Genomic DNA, 25,366 nt, shown 5'->3' on the forward strand with positions numbered 1-25,366 from the left:
AAAGGTAAGATGGTGAAAAGAATGAGAGCAAGTGACAACCTTTTGAGAGGGTAGCTCTGAGAGAGACTGAGAACACTAGTGGAAGAGGGAGTGTATTTACGAAAGGAGTGAGGAGTCAGAGAGAGGAACTCTGGTTGGGATCCGGGAAGGAAGGAGGTAGGGATTCACTAACTCCAGCTTTAGAAAACAAGTAGCTTGAACCATTCCTTTGTCTTTTGGTGACACCCATAGAAGACCTTCAGCATCTATATTTTCTACCATCTCTCCATTTTGCTTTGAGCATCCTTGCCCCTAGCCCACCCTACTTTCCTTTAAATTTTTTTATGGAATCAGGCTCACCTAGATTCATCATGCTTCTGAATGCAGGTGGGAAGGTAGGGAAAGGCCCATGATTCCTATGACCCAAGGAGGCCATTCAGCACAGGGAAATATATACTAAAATAAGGGGAGGAAATCACAGAAAGATCCTGGGGCAGCCACACACTGGTCAGCCATCCAGGAGATGTTACAATCTTCATACCTTCAGTTTCTTCATTGGCAAAGTAACAATACAGTGGTAATACCCCAACAGTGTGCACAGTAAAGAGAGATAATATACACAGAAACCACCTTGAGATGGTGCTTGGCATTAATAAATGTTTATAATAAATACACTTGATGAAAATATAACCTCCATTGTAGTATGTACAACAGTCTATCACTGGAACAGCACCTGATGAATGCTTGTTGTCATAATAAATGAATAAAAATATATTGGGGGTTATAAAGCCTTTATAATATTTGTCAAAAAATAGCCTACTTCTTCATTCTTCTAACCTTTCGCTGTCTTCAGAATTAAATTATTCCTTATCGTATCCCAGGGGATAATTCAGCTTGTATTATAAGGTCAGTTGTTTTTGAGACCTCTATTTGAGGCCTTTATTCTTTATAGTTCCACCTACAATGTCTATCCTCATGCAAGTAATAAATGGTCTTTGAAATGGGGTGAGCCTTAAATGGGTTAAAATCCATTCTCTTCTCAAGTGTAGTGTCATATTCATATTGTCCTCAATAATTCCTTTCTTCACTAATATCAGATATTCCTTTTGATGTTTCTTAAATGACTACTGACAGCTAAAAAGTTGTCCTTCTCGGGCCTCCCCGGTGGCGCAGCGGTTGAGCGCTGGGTTGCGAAGCTGCGCGCGGCCTCTGCGGCGCTGGTTCGATCCCCGGCTGCTCCCCGGCCACCGGAGGAGGGTCCCACATGGCGCGCAGACCTCTCCTGCCGCCCGCTGCTCCCCTCAGCAGTGTACTTCGGTCCTTCTGCCTGCTCTGCTCCCCGCTCTGGCTCTGGTGAATTCTCTCGCCCTCCCGCGCTTCTGACTGTACCCAGTGCATGTATAAACAAAACAAACAAAGAAACCAGCAAACAAATAAATAAAGCATGCCTCTATAATAAAAAAAAAAAAAAAAAAAAAAAAAAAGTTGTCCTTCTCTTCTTGTCCCTGCAGAGCCTCGGGAATCAGTGCCTGTCTCTCTGTCTCTCACTTTAACTCACCGAAATTCCTCTTTTATTTGATATACTCTCATCTGGATAGCATTTTCCTTTATTTAATTTTTGTAAGTCTTCCCTTCAAACATTCCACATTCTGCTCATAAGTGACATCAGAATCTCTATTTCCTTATTACATCCTTCTTTTTTTTTTTCTATCCACCACCTTTCAGTTCCATCGGTACAATGATTACTTGCATTCTTGTCCCATTTGTGTTTCATTTTATGCTTGTTCCTCCCCCTCTCCATTCCTTAGGTTTTCATGTTCTCTCCTTGGGCAGGTCTGTGGACTGGGGGAAGTGTCAACTCCAATACCTCACTTTCACAGGTGTGCAGAGTAAGACCTTTAGATAATTGGGGGATAAAGGCTATTGCTGCATATTTTTTATTCTTTTTTGTTTCTTATCTTTTCTTATACTAAGATTTACTTGCAGGAATTTTCAGTCTATTGTGTGAGGTTAAGTGCCTGTAAAGATTCCCTTTGATTTTTTTTTGATGTGCTTATTTCTTTATATGAAAAAATGTATAGCATTCTTCTAACCATTATCTTAAATCTAATTCATTTTCTATTTTTGATGTGTTTAGTGACCATTCTGTATTAGCCATTACCATTTGACACTGCATTTTCTTTTTTAAGATGACAGCCTCACCCTCAGAGCAAGCCAATCATTCTTAACTCAGCAGCTTTAGCCACATTCTCCCAGATCCCAGGCAAGTGGTCTTTGCCATGAGCCTCCATAAGGAACACTTTTCTGATGTTCACTTCTGGGACAAGCTTCCTCCCACAGTTGTCACAGCCACTCAGATCACTGTAGAAGATCTTTGTCCACATGAGAAACTGACTTTGTCCTCTTTCCTGAAGAGTGATGTATGAATTGCCAGGCAGCATCTTTCAACCTAGACCTTGGGATGCCTCTGCTGCTCTGCTATTCGTGAATCACTTTAGGTTCATTTGGATTGGTAGTGGTTTTCTGGAATTGGTAAACGTGATCAGTGACAGTGTTTTACATTAATTTCTGTGGATTTCTCTGAAACAATCTCTGGGCTGACATGTCTTCTCCCTCCTACCACCTTCTTCTTCCAACCCCAGAGTTTCCAATGGTAGGAATCTATATTTGTATATATGCATCCTTTTGTATAGCTCTAAATCCTGGTGTGTATAAACTACACAGAGGTATTTTTTTAAGATTTATTTGTTTATGCATACAAGAACTGAGGTACTGGCCAGAGGTGTGGGGGGTGAGAGGATTCACCAGAGACAGAATATGAAACAGAACAGGCATATTGACTGAAATATGCTGCTGAGGGGAGCAGCAGGCGAGTCAGGAGAGGTCTGCAGCACCATGTGGGTAGCTCCCTGGCCGGGGATCAAACTCGTGCTGCCCTGGCTGTGGATAGCTTCATAGGATGCATCTTAACCCCTTGCACCACCAGGGAGGCCCTACACAGAGGTATTTTTCACTAATGTACAGCTCCATGAGAGAAGTGTGTGTACATATTTTTATTAAGGAGCAATTTTCTCTGACTGGCATTATATAACTCATATCTTGTTATATTGCAAGTTACAGAAAGTTACAGAAATATAATCAAAGTGCCCTAGGCAAAAAAGAAAAGCAAAAGGTCAGAGGGATGTGAGCTCAATAACTGGAAAGTTTTGGAAATAAAGCTAATGTGAGATATGACAGTTCCCAGGACTTGCAACAGTGTCATCATGAATATGTTTCCATATCCTAGTCCTTTTTCCTCTGCTTCTTCTTCACAAAGACTTTCCCCATGTGGAGACAAGATAGTTAATGGCATATAGGCTTATGCATTTAACAAATGTAAATTATTTTTTGTTAATTCCAGGAAAATACTCAAGGTAGGATTCTCATGGTCCCAACATGGATTTTGTCTTCATTCTCAAACTAGGATTCCCTGTCATGCTAGAATGATGCAACACTCTGAATGGGCAATAGTGGATCACACCCACCTCCAGATATGGGTGTGTCAACCCCACCCAGCCACATGGACCAAGAGGAGGAAAGGATTGACTCCCTAAACATCAGCAGGAGTGCTATTAAAAGATGCTGGTCAGGCCAAAGAGGATTTGTGCACTAGAAACGTCATCTGCACTGGGGGGGATGGGGGAGGAGAGGTGGAGAGAGAGAGAAAACAGGGAAAGTCAAATGGGGGGTCTAAGGAAAGATTGTTATTTAAACTGAAAGACACTTATTGAATGGAAAAAAATATTTCCACCCCATACATCTGAAAGGAGTTAATATCAAGATCTGTGAAGAACTCATACAACTCAAAAAACAATACAATCAAAAATGGGCAGAAGAGCTAAATAGACACTGAGCCAAAAATGACAGGCACATGATGCCAATAGGCACATGAAAAAGTGTTCATCATCAGGAAATGCAAATCAAGACCACAATGAAGTATCATCTCCCAGATACAACAAATGTTGGTGAGAGTGTGGAGAATATGGAGTATTTCAGCCTCTATGGAAAACAATATGGAGATTTCTCATAGTAATAGCAATGGATCTACCATATGATCCTGCAATTCCTCTCTTAGACATCTACCCAAAGATTACAAAAACACTAATTCAAAGGTATAAATGTACTCCTACATTCAGTACAGCACTATTTAAAATTGCCAAATTATGGAAACAATTTAAGTGTCCAATGACAACTGAGTGGATAAGGAAGACATGGTATGATGCACAATGAAATACTACTAAACTATAAAAAAGATGAAATTTTACCATTTATGACAACATGGATGGAACTAGAGGGCAATATGCCAAATGAAATGTCAGAAAGAGGGCCTCCGTGGTGGCACAAGGGCTTAAGTCTCAGCACTATGAGGCAGTCCACAGCCACTGCAGCATGAGTTTGATTCCCAGCCAGGGAGCTGACCCACATGGTGCAGGAGACCTCTCCTGTCTCACCCGCTGCTCTCCTCAGCAGTGTATTTCAGTTAATCCACCTGTTCAGTTTCCTACTCTGTCTCTGGTGAATCCTCTCACCCCCTGCTCCTCTGGCCTGTACCCCAGTTCTTGTATGCATAAATAAATAAATCTTTTTTAAAAAAGACAGAAGTCAGAAAGAAAAAGGCAAATACTGGATGATTTCATTTTTGTGAAATATAAAGAAACAAAACAAAGAAACTGACTAAACTAAACCAAAACAAACCCTAGAAATATGACTGAGGGAACTAGAGGGGGCGGGACCCAGTGGATGGTGGTAGAGGATTATTGCTGCTTTTGGTGGTAGGTATATGGTAACATACATTTGAAGAAATTTGAGCCTGTACCCCTAAAACATATATAGTGTAAACCAGTGTCACTTCAACAACATTTTTTTATTTAAAAAATAAAGTATTTTTAATTAAAAAGAAAAATCCATGCTGAAGCAGAAATTGATCTAGATATGTCCTGGTATTTTTTTCTGTAATCATCCATCCGTTGTTCTTTGACCTCTAATCAAGGTGATGTGAAGGTGAGTGTCTGTGCCCAGCACAAAGGAGAAGCAGCACTGTCCCCTACATGGCCCTGGACATAATTTGAAGAGTGTCTGTGTATTGTTCTTAAGATATCACCCCCAGTCAATTTATCCCACTCTGCTGGGACCAACGTTGGCAGCAAGTTCCACAAGGACTCAGCTACAGGCCAGAGAGCTAAAAGACTCTCCCGGTCACCACTACAGAGCAGCTTCATGGAAATTAAGTATAGGCCAACCATGTCCCTGGGGGCTCAGCTCTCAATGATGCTGAAATCATTAGCTGTATGTTCAGCTACAGCTTCCTTCTCTGTCTTCTGAAAAATTGTTTAAGCAGGAAGAGGCAGCAGATGGAGCTGGTGGCTAAGAACAGTACCCATTTTAATTCCCAGATACTTTGTCAGTCATTGGGATGCAGCGACCTCCAGAAACAGGGATGTTTTGCATTAAATCAGAGATGGCAGTGTGCTTATTCCCTAGCCATGCTAAGCTGTGACCACTCACACTAGCTATAAACAAGTATATCATTCCTGAGGCACAGGGAGTGGTGACCATAGCAACAAATCATCTAAATATATTATTTTTTGGTTCAGCTTGCCTTTTGTTAAACCTCCTTTTTCACAAATGACTGTGTTACTGTTCCTGTTGTAATTAGACTTTCATTTTCTCTTTTTAAACAATAAACAGGAACAAAGAAAGAAGTGCAAAAAGATCAAGATGTTAATAAACCTGCTGTTTCATCACCTAAGAGAATAGTGGCTTCAACCACCAAGATTCATTCTCCAGGTACTTAAGAAATGTGATCTGTGTTATTTGGGGAGAAGACTTTGACTTGAAATTTATTTTGAAACATGGCATTAATGGAGCAGTGCCAGTCCAGGTGGTATGCGTGATTGTTCCAGGACTTGACATACATATAATGATGTTTTCTGAGTCTAGATAAAATGAATCAGCTGTCACCATCATTTTGTCTTTAAAAACAACATGTTATTATGCTGAGTTTAAGTCGTAGAATCTTCTTCATGTAGGAGTATCTGCTATCCCAACAGCATATAGAAATAATTTGTAATTTAAAAATGGACTTTAAAGATCTAACTTCAAGAGATACTATTTTCTAAAAGGAAGAAAAGCAGACAAGTAAAGCCTATCAAAAACTTATTTTGACAATGAGGAAACCATTTCTTTACATTCAAATATGAGTAAACGATCATTTGAAATCTGAAAATTATTTATTATAAAAATCCATATTATAAGGCATTAACCCCTGTGTAGAATACAATCCAAATATAAAATCAGATCGTTTTCTTTAAGCATGAAAATAATAGCAATAATAGCTAGAGCTAATATTTGTGTTCTCACTGTATGCCAGATATGGTCTAAATTCTTAAATGTATGAATCTATTTAATGACCACAATAGCTATATTGAGACAGGTCCTACTATTGCCCCCTTTACATGTGAGGATATTGAAGTATAGAGATTTTCATTAATTTATCCAACATCACAGGAAATAAATAATAGCATGTTGATTTAAGCCCAGGCACTCTATATACAGAGGTACCCAGAATCCCAAAACTTCTTGCTTAGTCACTAAACTATTAACCAGAAATCTTGGAAAATAAAATATTTGTTAAAATTTCTGGGTAACTTGAAATGTATAGGAAGAAAGCCAAAGCCACACATGTGAGAATCAGAAGACAAAACTAATGCCTAAATAGGGTGGGAGATGGATCAGTGGACCCTGCAAAAATCTCAAATTTCAGACAGGCAACACACACCTTCAGTGGCTGAACTAGGATGAACTAGGAAGAAAAAAAAACTTACCCTGAGAGAGGAGACTGACCTATTGGAATGTTGGGTTGAGGGAAGTGGGGATGCCCTCTCTTAAGATTCTCCACCCACCAGGGCCTCCCCTGGTGACGCAGTGGTTGAGCGCTGGGCTGTGAAGCTGCCCGCAGCCTCTGCAGCGCCGGTTCGATCCCCGAGGGTCCCACATGGCGCGACAGACCTCTCCTGTCTCACCTGCTGCTCCCCTCAGCAGTGTGTTTCATCAGTCTGCCTGTTCTGTTCCCCGCTCTGGCTCTGGCAAATTCTCTCACCCTCCTGCGCTTGACTGCACCCAGTGCTTGTATAAATAAATAAATAAATCTAAAAAAAAAAAATTGACTCCTTTAAAAAAAAAAAAAAAGATTCTCCACCCCCCAATCGATTTGCCCTTCCTCAATTTGGGAGCTTTTAATCCAGCTACCACTGTGGTCTGAAAATTCAGTTTAAGATGCTGCAATACTTATGTTCACATTGGAAAATAAAATGTAAAATTATTTCACACAAGGAAAGAAGCCACCATGAGTAAGGTCCTAATATTCTTGGGAACAGAGTGAGAAGAGGTATTGTGTAAACTTAGCCTTTGTTAACTTACAATATGTATGTTAAAATTTCTATGGTAACAATAGTTTACCAAACCAAAAGAGAGGAAAGAGATGAAATAAGGATTTTTTTCAATGCAGAAAAATGCAAGTAAAGAGAGGAAAGAAAAAAAAAAAAACAGGAATAAAGGGGAAAGAAGGAAAAGGTGATGGGGGAAATTGGAAGAATACCATAAGAGATTAGAAATGACTTCAAATGTCAAAAAGAATGTTTATGAACTAAACTCTCTAGACTAATCAAAGATTTAGATTGCCAGAATATTAATCAAAAACTATTCATAAAGTGCTTCTCATATGCCATAAAGTTTAGACTGTTCACGAATGTACATTAAAATATGGGAATATTAAAAGGTTCAAAGGAAAACAATGGAAATATTTATACCATGAAAATACTAAACAAAAGAAAGTTAGTGATGCTGTAGTTTTGAAACGTCTTTATTGTGGTACAGTTAACAAATACTAAACTACATGTATTTAGAGTATGCAATTTGATAAGTTTTGACACAGATGTACAAATCAAGATAGCAAAGTGTCCCTGTCCCCATTTATAATCCTACCTGCCTTCCTCTGTGTACCCATCTCCCTACCCCCATTCTGTCATTATTAAAGCGTTTGCATTTTCTAAAGTTTTATATAAATGGAATCACATATGTGTTTTTTTTTATCTGCCTTCTTTTACTCAGTATAATTAATTTGAGAGCCATTCATGTTGCCATAGTTAATTCCTTTTCATTGACAAATAGTATTCCACTGCTGTGAGGATGCCACAATTTTTCTGTTTACCTATTATGCACTTTGGTCCCCCCAACTCCCACCCAAGTATTTGACAATTATAAGTAAATACTGCTATTCCAATTTGTAGAAGTCTTGATTAAGACATCTTTCATTTCTCTTGGGCAAATATCTGGAATGACTGGGTCATATAGTAGTTAAATGTTTATTCTTTAAAATGTTAAAAAAAAAAAAGGGCCTCCCCGGTGGCGCAGCGGTTGAGTGCTGGGTTGCAAAGCTGCCCGCAGCCTCTGAACGCCGGTTCTATCCCCGGCCGCTCCCCGGCCACCGGAGGAGGGTCCCACATGGCGCACAGACCTCTCCTGCCTCCCGCTGCTCCCCTCAGCAGTGTACTTCGGTCCTTCTGCCTGCTCTGCTCCCCACTCTGGCTCGGTGAATTCTCTCACCCTCCTGCGCTTCTGACTGTACCCAGTGCTTGTATAAATAAATAAATAAATCTTTTTTAAAAAAAGAAGAAAAAGAAAAAGAAACAGTACAAGTCTGTGGGGAAATAAACTCATTTTTAAAAAATAAATAAATAAAATGTTAAAAAAGTTTTCCAAACTGTTTTTCCAAAATAGTTGTACCACATTATATTTCCAACAATAGTGTAAAAGAGTGCCAGTTTAGTGGTTGCTTTAGGGTCCATCATCTACATTTTTAAATTTTTACATTCTAGCTTCAAGTGATATCATATCACCTCATATATTAGTGTAAGAATCTTGCAAGTGTGTGTTCTTACTGGCTTTTGTGTTTTTGCTGTCAAACGTTTTAGTTTATATATGTCATAAATTCATACTATGTTATTATGATTATCAGCACTCAGTTATTTTAAGAAATTTAAGTATGAAAAATATCTTTTCATTTGTGAGATTAGTTCTCATTTCTAATGTTCTTTATTTGTATGGATCCAAATTTCCATCAAACATCATTTTTCTTCTGCCTAAAATATTTCCTTTAATATTGCTTATATTGGAGGTTTGGTTGTGATGAATTATTTCAATTTTTGGTTACCTGAATTTTTGATAGATAGTTTTACTTTGTTTAGAATCTAAATTGGCATTTTCTCGGTTAAGCATTTAAAGATGTTGTCTCATTGACTTCTTTATGGTTTGAGTGGTTTCCAATGAAAAATTGTTGCTCTTATTTTCTCTGTGCCTAATGTCTTTATCTTCTCCAGCTGCTTTCTATAGATGTTCTCTTTATCATTTGTTTTGAACAATTTGATTATTATATGCTTTGATATAATTTTCTTCATGATTTTTATGCTTGAAGCTGGCTGAGATTTCTTAGATCTGTGAGAATACAGTTTTCATGAAATTTTGGGGAAAAAATGCCCATTGCTTCTTAGGGAATCCAGTTATACATATGTTAAGCCACTTGAAGTTGTGCCACAGCTTATGTCCAAAGTGATATTCTGTTCATTGAGTCTTTTTTCCTCTGTGTACTTCGTTTTGGATAGCTTCTTTCATTAAATATTCACTATTTTTTTCCTTTAAAAAAAATAATGCTCATCTGTTAGTTCCCATTTTTGTATGTCACATGTACAATGTGACTTCACTGCAGTGTCTGCTTAGAGTGTTACAGGCTGAGTTCCAGGTAACAGTGAGCTGAGTTCTAGTTGAAGGTTCTGGAGAAAATTCTACCTTCCAACTGATTCAGGTTGCTGGTAGAACAAGTTCATTGTAGTTTTGTATTATAAAATTGAAATCCTATTTCCTTCTTGGCCTTAATCAGAGTTCAACATTAACACTTAGGGCCACCATATTCCTTGCAATGTGGCCCCCTCCATCTTCAAAACAATAGTGGTATATTGAATCTTTCCCAAGCCTCAAATCTCTGACTTCCTTCTCTGTGATCAGCTGGATAGCACTCTACTCTTAGTGGACTCACCTGATTAGGTGAAGTTCACCAAGGGTAATCTTCTTGGTACAGAATGTAATATAATCATGAAATTTGTGTCTCATCTTTATCACAGGATCTGTTCACATTTAAGAGCATTATGCTAGTGTATTAGTCAGTTCAGGATGCTTTATCAAACACCATCGTCTGGGAGGCCTAAACAATAGAAAATAATTTCTCACTGTTTTGGAGAACAGGAAGTCCAAGAGCAGTGAGTAAGCTTTGCTGGTAAGGGCCCTTCTTAGTTTACAGTCAAATGCCTTCTTGCACTAATCCCATTCATTGAGACTTAATGATCTAACTACTTCCCTAAAATCCCACCCCCAAATACCATCCCATTGGGACTTTAAAATGTGAATTTTGGGGGAAGGAAAGTATTCAGTTCATAGCAGCAGGGTGCAAGAATCACCTCATTTGTTTTCTGATTGTCAGGAATTGCTGTACTTCATTATCTCATGGTAATATCTTGAAAAACATGGTCTTATATATTACAGTCAAATTTTTTGAGGTAGTTTAAGATTAGAAGATAAATTTGATCCTTCTTACTTTAAAAATAGCTATATTTTAGAATTAAAATTTAGCAGTTGCTATAACTCTACTATACCATGATTTTTTACCCGTAGTGAAAGGAGCTCAGTTTTAACTTATAACTTGTAAATAATAAGAAATTTCCTGAATATGAGAATATATCAATTTTTATTTTGTCTAGAGAGTGAATTATAGTAACAATTTTATTGTAGTTGGCTTTGGAAATCCTGGCTGTAACTTCCTGTTATTTTTCTGTCTCCTATACATCAAAATAGAAAAGAATCTGCTTCATTGAAATGGGAAATATAAACTCCTTCTACAGAGTATTGTAGGTCACTTAATGAATGTTTGGGTGTGGCCCCATTTACTCCTTCCTGTCCTCACCCACAAGAGGACTTGCTAGAAGGACATTTTCCACCCACATGCCATCTGTTCCTCAACCTTTCCCATCACTAACTAACCCCAGACAAACAGGTGCTACTACTACTGAGTAGGAAAATAGCATGCTACTGGGCAAAATTCTCAAATAAATTTAAATTGAATTAAGAAAAATAAAGCCTCTCCAAGATCACAAAGAACTCAGCACCTGTGTTCCCTGGGGTGTCCAGCTGGTGCCAGTCTACACTACACAAATTTCCTTTCTTTTACAATGTTGACTGAACTCATGAAGTACTTTTCCTGAAACTGGAAAGCTATCAAAGTTGTGTGCTGTAATTCATTTCTTTTTTGTTTAAATGTGTTATTGTCATGGGCTATCTCTGATGTTATGAACGTGAAGGTTCCAATACTGCACTGTCAGTTTGTTATGTCAGTTACATTTGCAACTTTAAAATTAAACCACGCTTTCTATCCATTCAAATCCTCTGGCTAGTGACCTGATGGCTGCAGATGAATTTTTAATAAATCCTTTCCATTTTCAAGGACTGTATTCTCCCCAGTGCTCAGCCTTTGCACGCAAACTGCTTGCATTCACCTTTGTGAGAATCTAAGGTCACTCACTGGCTTTGTCCTTCTAGTTCCCTAACTAGAGTTATGCAGCTAGTAAGATAGCTAGAAAGAAATTGTGATTGGGGTATGATTTTGATAATGGGATGACATTTTAGATTTAGAACATACCCTAAACCTGTGATGTGTTGAGATCGCGTAGAGTAGATCATCATTGTGCTTAGTGGTAAGACCCCTGGCTGAGGAGTCAGAACCCTGAGACCCACACAAAAGGGTCCCCACCTCCTGAGGTGGGGAACCTGAGACCAAGGGCCTGGCCTTGCTCTCCCACGTGGCTTTGCAATATCGTTCACAATGTAGTGCCAATAAAAGCTCTCCATATTGTTGTCCACACACATAATGTGAAACATACAATGCAAAACCAGCTCTGTCTGTAAGTCATGACAAGACACCAGTCCAGGTGTCTCTGCTCATATATTTCATGTAGAAGAGTGCATGGAGGATAAGACTCATCAACACTTGGGAAGTTTACAATAGGCAGCCAGCAAAACACTAGCATTTCTGCTCTCTTTATATTTCATTCAAGCTTCCAATACCATCATTCAGTCCTATTTTCAATGTCTTTATTCTTGATGTAAATCTCCTAATTCGACTGGATAGAAATCAGAAGGATATCATAGGAAATCAGAACCTTATTTTTATTTATTTATTTTTTTTGGAAAGCGACTGAACACAGGTAAATAGGCTTCACCTGGCTACTGAGTGAGGTTAGCAGAGTGCCCGCCTTCACCCCTCCCAGAAGCAATATACACAGAAACATTAACAACTCGGTTTAGGGGCACTGAATGTCCTCCCTCCAACCCCAGTTGAAAATTCAAGTATAACTTACAGTCAGCACTCCATGTGGGCATGTTCACAACCTACTGAATCTATGTTGCAGAATCCCTTGATAGAAAAAAATAATCCACATATACATGGACCCTTGCAGTTCAAAGTGTGTTGTTCAAGGGTGAGCTATAAACACTGCAAGGAACATCAAAGGAAATGATGACAAACCTTCTGGCACAGACAAATGTCCTCAGGGGACAGGGCATGTCCTTCATTTAAAGTATGCATGGTCAGGCTCCCTAGTGGCCTAGGAGTTAAGTCTCAGCACTATCACTGTGACTGCCTAAGTTCGATCCCCATCTAGGGAGCTAACCCACATACGGTTCAGCAGACCTCTCCTGTCTTGCCTGCTGCTCCTCTTAGCAATGTATTTCAGTAAATCTGGCTGTTATGTACCCCACTCTGTCTCTGGTGAGTCCTCTTACCCACCCCATCTCTGGCCTATACCCTAGTTCTTCTACTCAAAAGAATCTAAAATAAATAAATAAATAAATAAATAAATAAATAGTGTACATGGTCACCTGAGGGAAGAAATCCTACATTGTCAAAATATTCCAACACTATAAAACAATAATAGTACTTCATTAATAAAAATAAACAATGTGTGCATTGTGACTCTTCCACAGAAATATGGATGGAAGCAGTCAGAGTAAGTTATCATCAATGCATCTCATCCCAGTGCTGGCCATGAGTTTTACAAGCAATATGTGATTACTGCCTCCAAAAGCTGTGCATCTCATTGCCCCATTAACCCCTGACTTCCTAAGCAGATAGGTATTTTAGCTTCATTGTATTCTGCTTTTAAAAGAAGACAGCAGATGCAAATAAAATCCTCTTTAATTTTTATTGAAACAGGTAGAGGTGACTTTGTGTCAGTCATCTTTCAATATAGGCTCTCCACCCCCAAGATGGTAGAGAGCCAGCACAGCTGTCCTTAGGTACCATCCTGGGGGTGTGCTGAAATAGGGACAGACAGGATAGTGACAGAATAATACTGCAGGGAGTTAGCTATTAAGTTTTCAGCACAAGAATGAAGGTTATTTTAAGTGAGAATGGAAAATGTACCACTGACAGCAAAATGGTTATAATGCTAGGCAATGTTATATTTGATGTATGTAGAAAATGGCAGAACCATTTTCAACTAAAAGTCTTAGAGAACTCCACAGCCAACTTTATCTCTGTGTTTCTTTCCTGGAGTCAGTACTGGGGCCTAGACCTTAGTCTTGGTTGTGACAGTGGTTGAATATAAGATGTGCAGTGCAGTCAACCAGGAGTCCCAAACAATGACAGGTTTCATAAGGTAGTTTGGTGTCATGAAGCAGTTGCATTGCCACTTGGTGTGTTGATACCAAATGCTGATGTTCTCAGGGGAGCATCTGTCTTGGTTCAGCATGTCAATTGGCCAGTGGCCCCAGGAGTAGAATTATGAACTAAGCATCTTATTACTCAATAAAACACTGGAATTTTGAGTGTGTGAATGAAAGTAATATTATAATAACACCAATATTAAAGTAAATACCAAGAAAAGAATTCTACCAGCTCCTGTTATATTTCTCATTTACCCTTGAACATAATTGCTAATGTAATAATTCTGATAAAAACAATAGTAATGATGATAAGGGAGCAAATCTGATAGCCAAAATTACAAGACAACATAAGTAGTTACTAGTATCCACAAGCTCAAAGGTGACTGTGCCATAAATAATGATTACTTTTAATTCACTGAGCTGGAAGTATGTTTTATTACTCCTTTAGATTTCTAAAAGAAGTGTCTTCTGTTATAAGAGGTAGGTACCTGGTATCTCAACACATTAATTAAAACACTGAAGTGTTTTATAAAATCAGCAGCCACAATAATAAAATGATAAACAGTAATCACAAGGGAAAAAAATTGTCTTGGGTCTTAGACTGTGTCATGGAATTTAACACAGGCAATATAATCTCTCAAATTTTGTTTTGGTAATTATTTCTCCTTTATTTCCAGTATTGAGAATGTTGGGATTAAGTATATAGTAAGATTGCTTTGCCTACAACATGCAAGTAAATCTCCTGGAATATTATGTTCTGTGCATAATATTCATAATATTCATAACAATATCTCTGTTCTGTCACAGAGATAGTTTTTATGAAATAGTAATTTTGTATCTTTTATTCCATTAAGTCATTAATAGCTTGATATGTTTAGGTGAGATTACATTGCAATCTCTGATCTAAGTGGCAAAAAATTAAAATTAACATGATTGTCATTGAATTAACAGTAGTATTTAGATGAACTAACCCTTCTTGCCTTAAAATATGTGGCCACTTGTTTTTTATTTTTAAAGATTTATTTATTTATACAAGAACCGGGGTACAGACCAAATGTGTTGGAGAGTGAGAGGATTCACCAGAGACAGAGCAGGGAACAGACAGGCAGACTGACGAAATACACTGCTGAGGGGAACAGCGGGTGAGACAGGAGAGAGGTCTGCGGCGCCATGTGCATTTCTCCCCGGCCGGGATAGAACCCACGATGCAGAGGCTAGGACAGCTTCACAGTGCGGCGCTCAACCGCCTGCGCCATCAGGGAGGCCCAATATGTGGCCACTTGTATGTTCACAAGCCCATTACTGTGTCTGGTATATCAGGTCCTAAAGACAGTGCTATTTTCTGGGCTTTTGTACATATTACTCCCTTATATTTGGGAAGCAGAGGGGAAGACAAAAGAATATTGGAAATATTAAAGTTTATTCCTCAGTGTGTAGATCAGTGTCCATGTGACATCTAGAAAGTGATCTGCTTGAGCCCAGGCAAGAATGCACATCTGGAGGTTCTTGGTGGGTCCGTGTGAGCCTCACACTGGTTTCCAGGAGGACTCTCGTCAGTCTGTGCCCATATGCAGTGCTGGTCCCCCTGCTCTTTCCTGAAGCCTTGCCTTCAAAAATCACCAAGAAAATCACCTCTCCTTAAAACATCCCCACTCCGGGCCTCCCCGGTGGCACAGCGGGTTGAGCTCAGCGCTGTGAAGCTGTCCACATCTTCTGCAGCGTGGGTTCGCTTCCTGGCTGGCCAGGGAGATACCCACATGGCGCAGCAGACCTCTCCTGTCTTGCCCACTGCTCCCCTCAGCAGTGTATTTCAGTCAGTTTGCCTATTCTGCTCCCCACTATGTCTCTGTGTCTCTGGTGAATCTTCTCATCCACCCACGCCTCTGACCTGTACCGCAGTTCTTGTATAAAAATAAATAAATCTTTAAAAAGAAAAAGAAGAAGAAGATGCTTTCTGAGGTGATAAAAAAAAAAATCCCCACTCCGCTTGCAGCCCCTTGTGGTGGAATTTCTGGTCCTTCCTCTGTAGTCCCTACCTGACACTTACCTAGCAGGAGTCAGATCTCAGAGGCTCTGGGGTCCATGATACAAATGATGAAAACTTTCTTCTTGCTGCAACTGAGCACAACTGGAGCTACTTAGTGTTTATAAAGATCATCTTGTAGGGAAAGCAGAGCTTCCCATCAGAAGGTGAGAGGCAATGGTGTTTGGACTGGCCTTTAGTCATGAAGTGGTGTGAAGTGGACATATGGTAGGAATATTTTGGAGGACATTAATGATGTAGCAATTTAAAGCCAGAAATCCCTGGAACAGGTTCTGGGGTTGTGATGAACTTGACATTGAAGAAGAGGTCATTAGCACGACCATGGAAAGGAGAGAAGGGCACATAGGCATCACTCCCTGATGCCCAATTACAAGACTGTGAGGTTATCATATGAGTGACTTCGACCTGGGCCAGCTGATTTCCCATTAGACACTTTCAAAGAGTATCCCCCTTGAAGAAAGCAAATAATGCTTCAATCTTTTGAAGCAGACTTGAAAAAAATGTAGGAAACTGGAAGGAACTTGGCAGTTTAGTCTGTTGTTCTTTTTCTAAACATGAAACCTTTCCCTTAGAAGCACAAAAATGGCAAAGATGTTAAGTCCTTGTCTTTTTTCCCCCTTTTGCTATCTAAAATGACAAACCATCGGCAATTCCTTCTTGGCTTCTTGTTCTTGATGAAATCCTTCTGTAATAATGGGGATGTCGTATTTGGGCTGTTTGGTTTTTTTTTTTTTTCACAAGCGACTCTTTTTCCTTGTAGGATACCCCAAGCAGAGGACCACGGCTCCCAGAAATGGGTTTTCCCCCAAGCCAGACCTGCAGACCCGTGAAGCAGAGCGGCAGCTGGTTCAGCGGCTGAAGGAGCGGTGTGAGCAGCAGGCCCGGCAGCTGGGCCTGGCCCAGGGGGAGCTGAGAAAGGCCATCCGTGGCTTCCAGGCACTTGCCGTGTCCACTCAGCATTTCTTTGGAAAGGTGAGGCCACGTTTGGTGCATGTTGAAGTGCTTTTCATTGAGGCGGGGAGGGCAGTCATGGAGATGGTTATTCGTGTGTGTATTTCTAGTTTGGGTTTAGGGTTAGAGTTGGGATTCAGTTTTCAGAAGGTCATTCAGAATCTCCTGCAGCAGCATGTCATGTACGGGGAGCCATGTTTATACTTAGGTGTGGAAGAAGTTAGTCTGGAAGGATGACTTAGTAACCTTGACTTCAAAAGGGAAAATTTTGTAAAAGTAGAAAGGATATAAACGTACCATTTGAAAGTGATTTCTTTGAGGAAAACAGAGAATGATTGTTTGCATTGTAGATAGGAGATCCAAACTCTGAAACTTCTGCTCATTTCATCTTAAATAGAGACAGGGCAGCAGTGCTGTTCCCAGGGGCTGTTGTGGGAAATGGAATGTGCCAGCCCTGGGCTTCCCCTCAGGGCAGTGTTCACAGCACAGCTTCAGGAGGGGAGGTGGGGAGTCTTCCCTGCCCCCTGTGTTTCCCTGAAAATGTAGGAAGGGTTGGTTTCTTCTCAGCAAAACACAGTCAGGAGGTTCTGGACACTGAGTTTATTAACCACGGAGTGGCTAAGCCTCCAGCCCTCCATGTGGACAGAGGTTGGGGGATGCTGGTGGACAGAGGTTGGGGGAGCCTGGTATCTGAATGCTTTTGTGCTCCAGCTCGAAGTAGCCAAGGCATGTTTGGAAGAGAAAAGGAAATTTACCTTCAAGATTTAAACATTGTGAAACAGCATATTAAAAACCCACAGGACATTTTAAATTTCCTGTGGACCTTCTTTTGTCTATAAATTAGAGGAAGTACAAATGCTGTGTAAATGCTCTCTAAATGAACAAACTAAATTTCTAACAATTTAAAGAAGAAAATCAGAAGGATGTTAAGTAGCACCGCATGACCACTGGTTGATTTTTTTTTCCCAATCATCTGCCTGAAAGTATGGAGGACTCTGACCTTTCACGATATCCTACGGTGTAAAAGCCTGAGATGCCCTTCTTGTTAGTGTCCTTTTCTTTTTTGCTTAAAGCTTTTAGCAGAAGGAGCCAATTATCAATTTGTTTTTGTAATGAAAGACAAGATGAACAGATTTCAGTTTTACCAATGGTTTCAGCTTCTTTCCTAACCACTATCTTAGCACAGGCAATAAATGACCAATTCATTAATTTTTATTACCAATTCTTTACTTATCTCTTTATTTTTTCTTACATCATGTAGTACCCATACTTTTCTAACCACCTTATCACCTGTGAGCCATCACCATGTTCCCTTGTGTTCTTCCCCCTCACCCCCCTTATGTCCCCCTCCCACCTCCCCCTATGCTATATGTTCTATAGTCAACTTGCTAGTTTTGACTTTTTCTTGACCTTTTGTTGGCTTCTCTATAGTCCACATATAAGTGAGGCTATCTGGTATTTTGTCCTTTTTCTTCTAATTTCTCCTAGCATAATTTCTTCCAGTTCCATCCAGGTTGCCGTAAATGACATGAGCTTGTCTTTTTTGATCACTAAGTAATAGTCCATTGTATAAATATGACCAATTTGAATTGCATGTGTGCTTTCTGGTCTAGCACTGTTGGTGTCAACCTTGAACAGCTGCAGAGGCTGTATACACACCCCTGTGAGAATTAAAATTATACACTTTTTTTTAAAAAGATTTATTTATTTATTTATACAAGCATTGGGTACAGTCAGAAGCGGGAGGGTGAGAGAATTCACCAGAGCCAGAGCAGGGAACAGAACAGGCAGAACGACGAAATATACTGCTGAGGGGAGCAGCGGGCGTGGCAGGAGAGGTCTGGGGAGCAGCGGGCATGGCAGGAGAGGTCTGGGACCCTCACTGGCAGCCGGGGATTGAACCAGTGCTGCAGAGGCTGCGGGCAGCTTTGCAGCCCAGTGCTCAACCGCTGCACCACCAGGGGAGGCCCAAAATTGTACACCTTTTTAAGGTGCTGAGAGACCTGACTCTCCATGGTAAATACTGAACATTTTTTTTATTCAAGAAAAAAGGATATATTTTTGTTCTTCAGCTGGACATATATTTTCCACTCACTATCAAATCTTTTATAAAGAGAAGAAAACAGGTTATTCATTGAGCTTCTCTAGTAACAGTTACTTTGTTATTCTGTCCACTCTGGGATGCTCCTTGCGTGTGTCATCCACAGTGTCCTTAAATTAATCCTAACCAGTCCTTTATAGAGGTTTCCTATAGATAGATGTACCAACAGACATTGATGTAACATGGACAGTATACTCTGTGTTTTACAAGTTAGAACCTTTGAACCCCACTTATGGCATCACAGCAGAAAAGAGAGTTCCTGTGCTGAAATTAAGGGTCAGTTCCCCATAGTTAATGGATTTCTGTGCCTGGGAACACTTTGTTGGCCCATGGACCATGGGATTTATTTCTCTGCAGTATGTACATGACTCTTAAGTCAGAGGTCAAAGGAGACCAGCAGGTGATTTGCAGGCATCTCCCTTGGACCTCCCTACCACTAGAGCTGCATTTGGCATTTCAGCAAGATAGATGGTGGACATGAATTTCATTTTCTTTTCAGTAAATCACACCAGCAACTTCAAACAGACCTCCCAAATGACCATGGCATTTCACCACCTACACAATGTGTTCTTTTCTGTCTTTCTTATCTCAATGCTCTCCAGATAAACCCCTAAAGGAAAAATGGGCATTTTAAAAAGTGTTTTATAATTGAACATAGTGGCTACCATGCAGGCTGTCATGTATTCCATGTGGCTTCAGAGGATTGATTTGAGAGTTTACTAGTAATACCAAATTAGACCAAGAAAATATGATATGGCATGAGAGCAGCTGGGAAAACTGAGGAAAAGCCACATCATACTATAGTGATGGAGCCCTCTGTTACCAGGTCTAGTGAACTTGAGGTGCCCCGTGTCACTCCTATGGGAAACCAGTGCACTATTATTATGTGGGAGACATGGTCACAGCTGAGCATGCCAGCTATGAAGAGATGAGCTCACAGCTATCCTGACAATGCAGTATTTTTCTGTTCTTCCAATTAGAAGACCCTTCTGGAACTCTGCACATGTTTCTCTGCATTTTCATCGACAGTGCGTGGCTAGTGGAGTAGGGTGCAGAGCCAGGCAGCACTCCCTCCCAGCTCCTGCTCCACCAGCCGTGAGCGTTACTGCCTCTCTTTGAGGCTCATCCTCATTACTCAAAGGAGTAACATCTTTGTCCTGGCTTGGCCACCCACTAGCTAAGTCACCTCTAATCAGTCCATCTTTGAGTCTCCATTTCCTCAATTCCAAATACTCTTAATAGTAACTCTCCACAAAGTTATGTGAGATTCAATGAATGAATGGGTAAAGGCAGTTTGAACAAATACTCAATACAAAGCTCTACCGTCAAGGATTTTACTCTTGAGAGAGAAGAGTAAGACAAAACTGAGACATATAAAGTTAAAGCACAGCATTCTCATTTCACTATATGTATGCATAAAGGGTTTGACCGGGAGCATATTTTAAGAAAAACTTTCTGCTCTACCTATTCATATTTTTTTCCCAGAATGTGCTGATGCCTTTAAATATATATTGGAAATAAGTCTCCATGTATGGAGAGTCACTAGGAAAAAAAGGAATTAGAAGCCCAGATAAGAATCTTCCATTTCTGCCCCATGCTTTAATAGCCCCTGGCAGAGCGGCTGTGAAAGTTGTCAGCTGTGACATAGCTGTGACAGTCCAGCAGCCAGGGATTCTAAGATTCAGAATTTAGATGCCAACACCAGCCTCACACTTGTACTGGTTCCAGATAGCTCTGTCCACAAATGGATCTACTGAAATCTGTAGTCCCCAAACCTTTAACTGGTGTGGTAATAAGGGTGACTCTCAGGGGACTCCCACTTGTCAGAGGGGCGTTGAGTGATTTTTATCTTTCTCTGGCTGCCTGGTTCCTGAACCGCTACTCTGTAGCAGCCTCTGGTGGCTAACCCAGGGAACAATCCAGAGGATTGGCCAGTTTATTTTTGTTTATGCCTACAAGAGCTGGGGTACAGGCTAGAGGTGTGGGAGGTGAGAGGATTCACCAGAGACAGAGCAGGGAACAGAACAGGCAGACCGACCGAAATACACTGCTGAGAGGAGCAGCGGGCAAGCTAGGAGAGGTCTGCTGCGCCATGTGGGTTGCTCCCTGGCCAGGGAGATAGCTTGATAATACTAAGACATAACCCCTTGAGCCACCAGGGAGCCCCCTAAGTGGTGTGTCTTGCTTTGTATCATGTTTTATCCATTTAAGGGAATACTTACTTTAGTAAGCTTTGTTACATTTTTTTCATATTTGTGTCATTTTATCATTAAATTTGTGAATGTGAGAGTAGATGGTGGTTTTTAAATTTTCTATTATCAAACAGTTTAGGCATGAAAGTCATGAGAAGCAATCTGTTGAGCATTTGTTTACTTTCCTAGCTTAAAAATTAATGACTTATCATCATCCTTCTCCCAAAGTATACACGTTTTCTTGCTTTTACTTTTTGACCTATCAATCCAAAATTTATTTAAAATGTAAAAGAATAGAAATAAAACACCTTCCATTTATATTTAATATTTAGGCATTTTTCCATATTCACTTTATGATGTTTTTATTTAGTTAGGGGTGCATACTTTTAAATAGTTTATATATTTCAACTTCAGTTTTTCAAATTCAGTTCATTTACATGTATGTTAGCAGTGGATCTTCCTGCCTCTGTCATATGAAGGATTCAATAGGAAATTCAAGAAAATAACAGGCAGAATTCCCAAATAACAATATAAATCCTATTTATTGATCATCTCCTATGTTCCAAGCACTTCACATACATTATTTTCACTCAACCATCTTCCCTGCTGTTAAGTGTTGTTCTCATGTGACAGTGGAAGAAGGTGAATTAGGATTTAGCTAAATTATGTAGCCCTCCCAAGACATCATAATTTAAAATGGTGGAGCTAAGATATTAATTAGGTCAGTCAATATCCAACACCCATATTTTTCTACTATGTTATGATGCCCTCTCCCCAGCCTTCAAAGTGCTTTTGATGTAATTAAGGGAAAAAACACAATTACAAGAAAAAAAATCATGAAAGAGTAGTCTAAAAGTTAAACACACAGGATGCTAACAAGAAATAATCCAAGATGATATTTAACCTTTTATGTTGCCATAAAAAAAGTGATCTGTGCTTCATGAAAACCCAATTGTGATGGGAAGGGAGTGGTCTGGGGAGGCATGGAAGAGCAGGGTTGGTGTGCCAAGGAGGATTTGGAAACTAAATGCATCGCCCCATTCCATCTGTCTCTCTTACACATTGCCACAAATGGTTTCTTTTTAAAAATTAAACGTCATCGGGCCTCCCCGGTGGCGCAGCGGTTGAGCGCTGGGTTGCGAAGCTGCCTGCAGCCTCTGCCGCGCAGGTTCGATCCCCGGCTGCTCCCCGGCCACCGGAGGAGGGTCCCACATGGCCGCAGACCTCTCCTGCCGCCCGCTGCTCCCCTCAGCAGTGTACTTCGGTCCTTCTGCCTGCTCTGCTCCCCGGTCTGGCTCTGGTGAATTCTCTCACCCTCCCGCGCTTCTGACTGTACCCAGTGCTTGTATAAATAAAAAAAACATAAATCTTAAAAAAAAAATAAATAAATAAATATAAATAAAAATTAAACGTCATCTCTTCGGGAGCAGACAGACACCGTAGGTGCTGAGAGGAGGCTGACATGCTGCTTAGAAAGGGGCCTTCGGGCTTTCCCCAGACTCTGGCAGTTGGCTAACGGTAGACTGAAGTAAAAGCCTTTAAAGATTCAAAGATGCAGAATGTGCCCTTCGCAAGCACAGACAGTGTCGCTTCGCGAGGCGGGGGAGCCACGGAGCACCGTGGGAATGGCTCCTCGCTGGGGCATGTCACTCCTCCCTTCCAGGCCCTCGACCTCTGCCAGATACCAAGGTCTCTGCTTAAATGTCACTTGGAATTATTTTTAAATGCTATATGCTGCCCTCCAAGTAAAAGGTCAAAAGAAAGATAAGTTTAAAAACTAATTACTGCCTGAAGAGTGAGGGTTACCTCATCCCCAAAACTGCTTTGCTGTGAGAGATGAATCTGTTAACTCTCCTAGACAGACCTCAGTTTTTCTATAAAATGCGGATGACTAAAGATCTAACACCAGAGACTGGGAGGGACTCTCAGGGTCCAGGGTCTGTGATTTAATTTGTTTCCTCTGACTCTGTGAGGCATTGCTGTGATGTAAGCCAGGTGACGCTCCGCTCTTCCTCTGGTGACGGTATCCACTTGTTAATGGGCCCAGCCTGCTGACTGTACATATGTCTGCTACGTAACCATCATTGCTCAGAACAAACTTTTGTGAAGCATTTACCATATGAGTAAATTTGTAAGTAAGTCATCTCCGCCAATTACTCAAAATGGCATCAGTGCAGAGAGAAGGGGCGAGAGCTGTGAGTAGCCTAACTAACGAGGCTGAAACCTCTCCTTGCCTCCTCTCAGCATTTGGTCTCAGAAAGGTGTCAGTGCCATGGCAGGTTGTGCCTGTGCCTTGCCATCCAGGGCCAGAATTGGGCACCTGGGTCCATTTGTTTCTGTGAGGATTTTGATCACACCAAGAGTCTCTCTCCACATCTCACCCACCTCCTCAACACATAGACACTTCTTGAATTATCTCTGATTCCAAAGACTATCCACTCTAGCCATTCTGTTTTATTCAACACCCATTTGTTAAGTGGAAGATTTAAAGCAAGATCTCAGACCCTGACTTCCAATTCCAGAACAGAGACTTGTTCAAGTCACAGGTACCCTGGGGGAGCCTGCAAGAAACTGTTCCTCTAGCCGTGACCACCAGGGACCCTTTACAGAGAATGATGACTATAATTGGCTCTCCAGAGTAAATAAGATTTCAGCAGGCAGAGGTGGGGGGATTCAGCATGGCAGGCAGCAGGAAGAATGTGGGCCCAGTGGCAAAGCACTGAGAAAGGACCCACTTGCAGAGGATGTAGACTCTGATTTGTGCCAAGCTTGGACATAGGAATGACAATGGGAAATGAGGCAGGAGATTCAGATAGCAAAGTAAAGACCCAGGGGACTCTGTGTGGGGCAGTCAGGGGCCATTGAGAGTTTTGGACGGAGTATTAAAGCACTTGAAGCTGCATTTTAGGAGGATGATTGTGGTAGTAGGGTATAGGATGGATAGTAGGAAGAAAATTCCAGACAGAGAAAATAACAGAAGTCTCTGCTAGTAGTAATAAAAATCCAGCAAGAGGTGAGAAGGACTAGCAAGAAGGTCAGAGTTCTTGATGAAAGGAGAGAGCACATGCAGGACTGAGCTTTTGCTGATTAGGGGACTCACTGGGGCTTTAACAGGTATAAGATGCTCCCCTGATTAATGGTAAACCCTCCCCAGTCACAAAATCGTGGGAATGTTAACTGTTAAGAACATAAAACTTATCAGTGTAGATATAACTCAGGAATATTCAAGGGTCCTGAGTTCACTTTTAAAACATTTTCTCAGGAACTATATATCCTGGGCATTGGTGAACTCCAAAGGACCAGGAGCAGTGGACCTGTAGGGATGTGCATATCTCATCTCAAGCAGACTTTTAACTCAAATATCACCTGTCCCTTTGAAATTCAGGGGGGGAAAAGTATCTGAAATCTTACTCCCATCCTCCCCAGGAATTTCAGGAGGAATCTCTGAATTGAGGATTCTCTTAAATTATCTTAAGTTATGGTCTTCTACCATCCTCTTTGTGCTGTGTTCCACACGCATCCAAGTACAGCCCTTCCCCTTTTATTCACTTCCAAGATCCTTTCTGCTTTATGATGCTGGGGTACCATGAAGGAGTTAAGGATGTCAGGAAAGGAAAAGGAACATCTAAAAAAGTTAAGCTGGGTTTCATTTGCATAGAGGTGACATAGACAGGGGTGAGATACAGGGAAGTGAAAAAAGCTGTAGGCCAGCACCTTGTAGGGGCCAGAAGAAAATAAGAAAACAGGAGATGGTGAGAAAATGTGTTGAAAACTGAGGAATCCCACTTCAAAGAGCTCAATGAGAGAGGACCTTCTGAAAGGTAGGAGTGATTTGCAGTACCAGGAACTGAACAGCGGATGAAAATGATGCTGGATGAGGAAATACCCTAGACCTTGGCAGCTTCCAAGGACCATCTGTGAACAGGTATTGGCACTCAAGTTTTCCTTCACAATCAAATGGTTTATCAAAGTTTGGCCTCCCTTCAATCCACAGTGAAACCCGACATTTTACCCTGTGACAAGTGGCAGTGGTGACATCTACAGGGCATTGCTGGGGAATGCAAATCCCTGCCCAGACAAAAGAATGCATATAAAATATTTCCTTCAACTCCAGGGAATTTTATAAAAATCAAGTCCAACTCTCCTCCCCTCGAACTACAGACTGCCCAGCACACAAATGTAATTGAAATTTGGTTTGAAATTAAAAACACACCCCTGCTTTCATTTTCCATTGTATTCCTGACAATCAAATTGCTAAGACAGCAAGAATAAGATTTATGAGGTATACTGCAA

At 40.7% G+C, this 25,366-nt stretch overlaps 1 protein-coding gene across 1 annotated transcript in view; it reads left to right on the forward strand.

Moving 5' to 3' along the window:
- Positions 1 to 25,366, forward strand: part of MTUS2 (microtubule associated scaffold protein 2) — a 567,791-nt gene that overhangs the window by 441,269 nt on the left and 101,156 nt on the right. The window contains 2 exon segments of the mRNA XM_054701460.1: positions 5,707 to 5,805; positions 16,590 to 16,801. Coding sequence (XP_054557435.1) covers positions 5,707 to 5,805; positions 16,590 to 16,801 — 311 coding nt within the window.

This window comes from Talpa occidentalis, unplaced genomic scaffold (genome assembly GCF_014898055.3).
Source record: "Talpa occidentalis isolate TD23 unplaced genomic scaffold, MPIMG_talOcc4v2.1 talOcc4.5, whole genome shotgun sequence".
Taxonomy (NCBI): domain Eukaryota; kingdom Metazoa; phylum Chordata; class Mammalia; order Eulipotyphla; family Talpidae; genus Talpa; species Talpa occidentalis.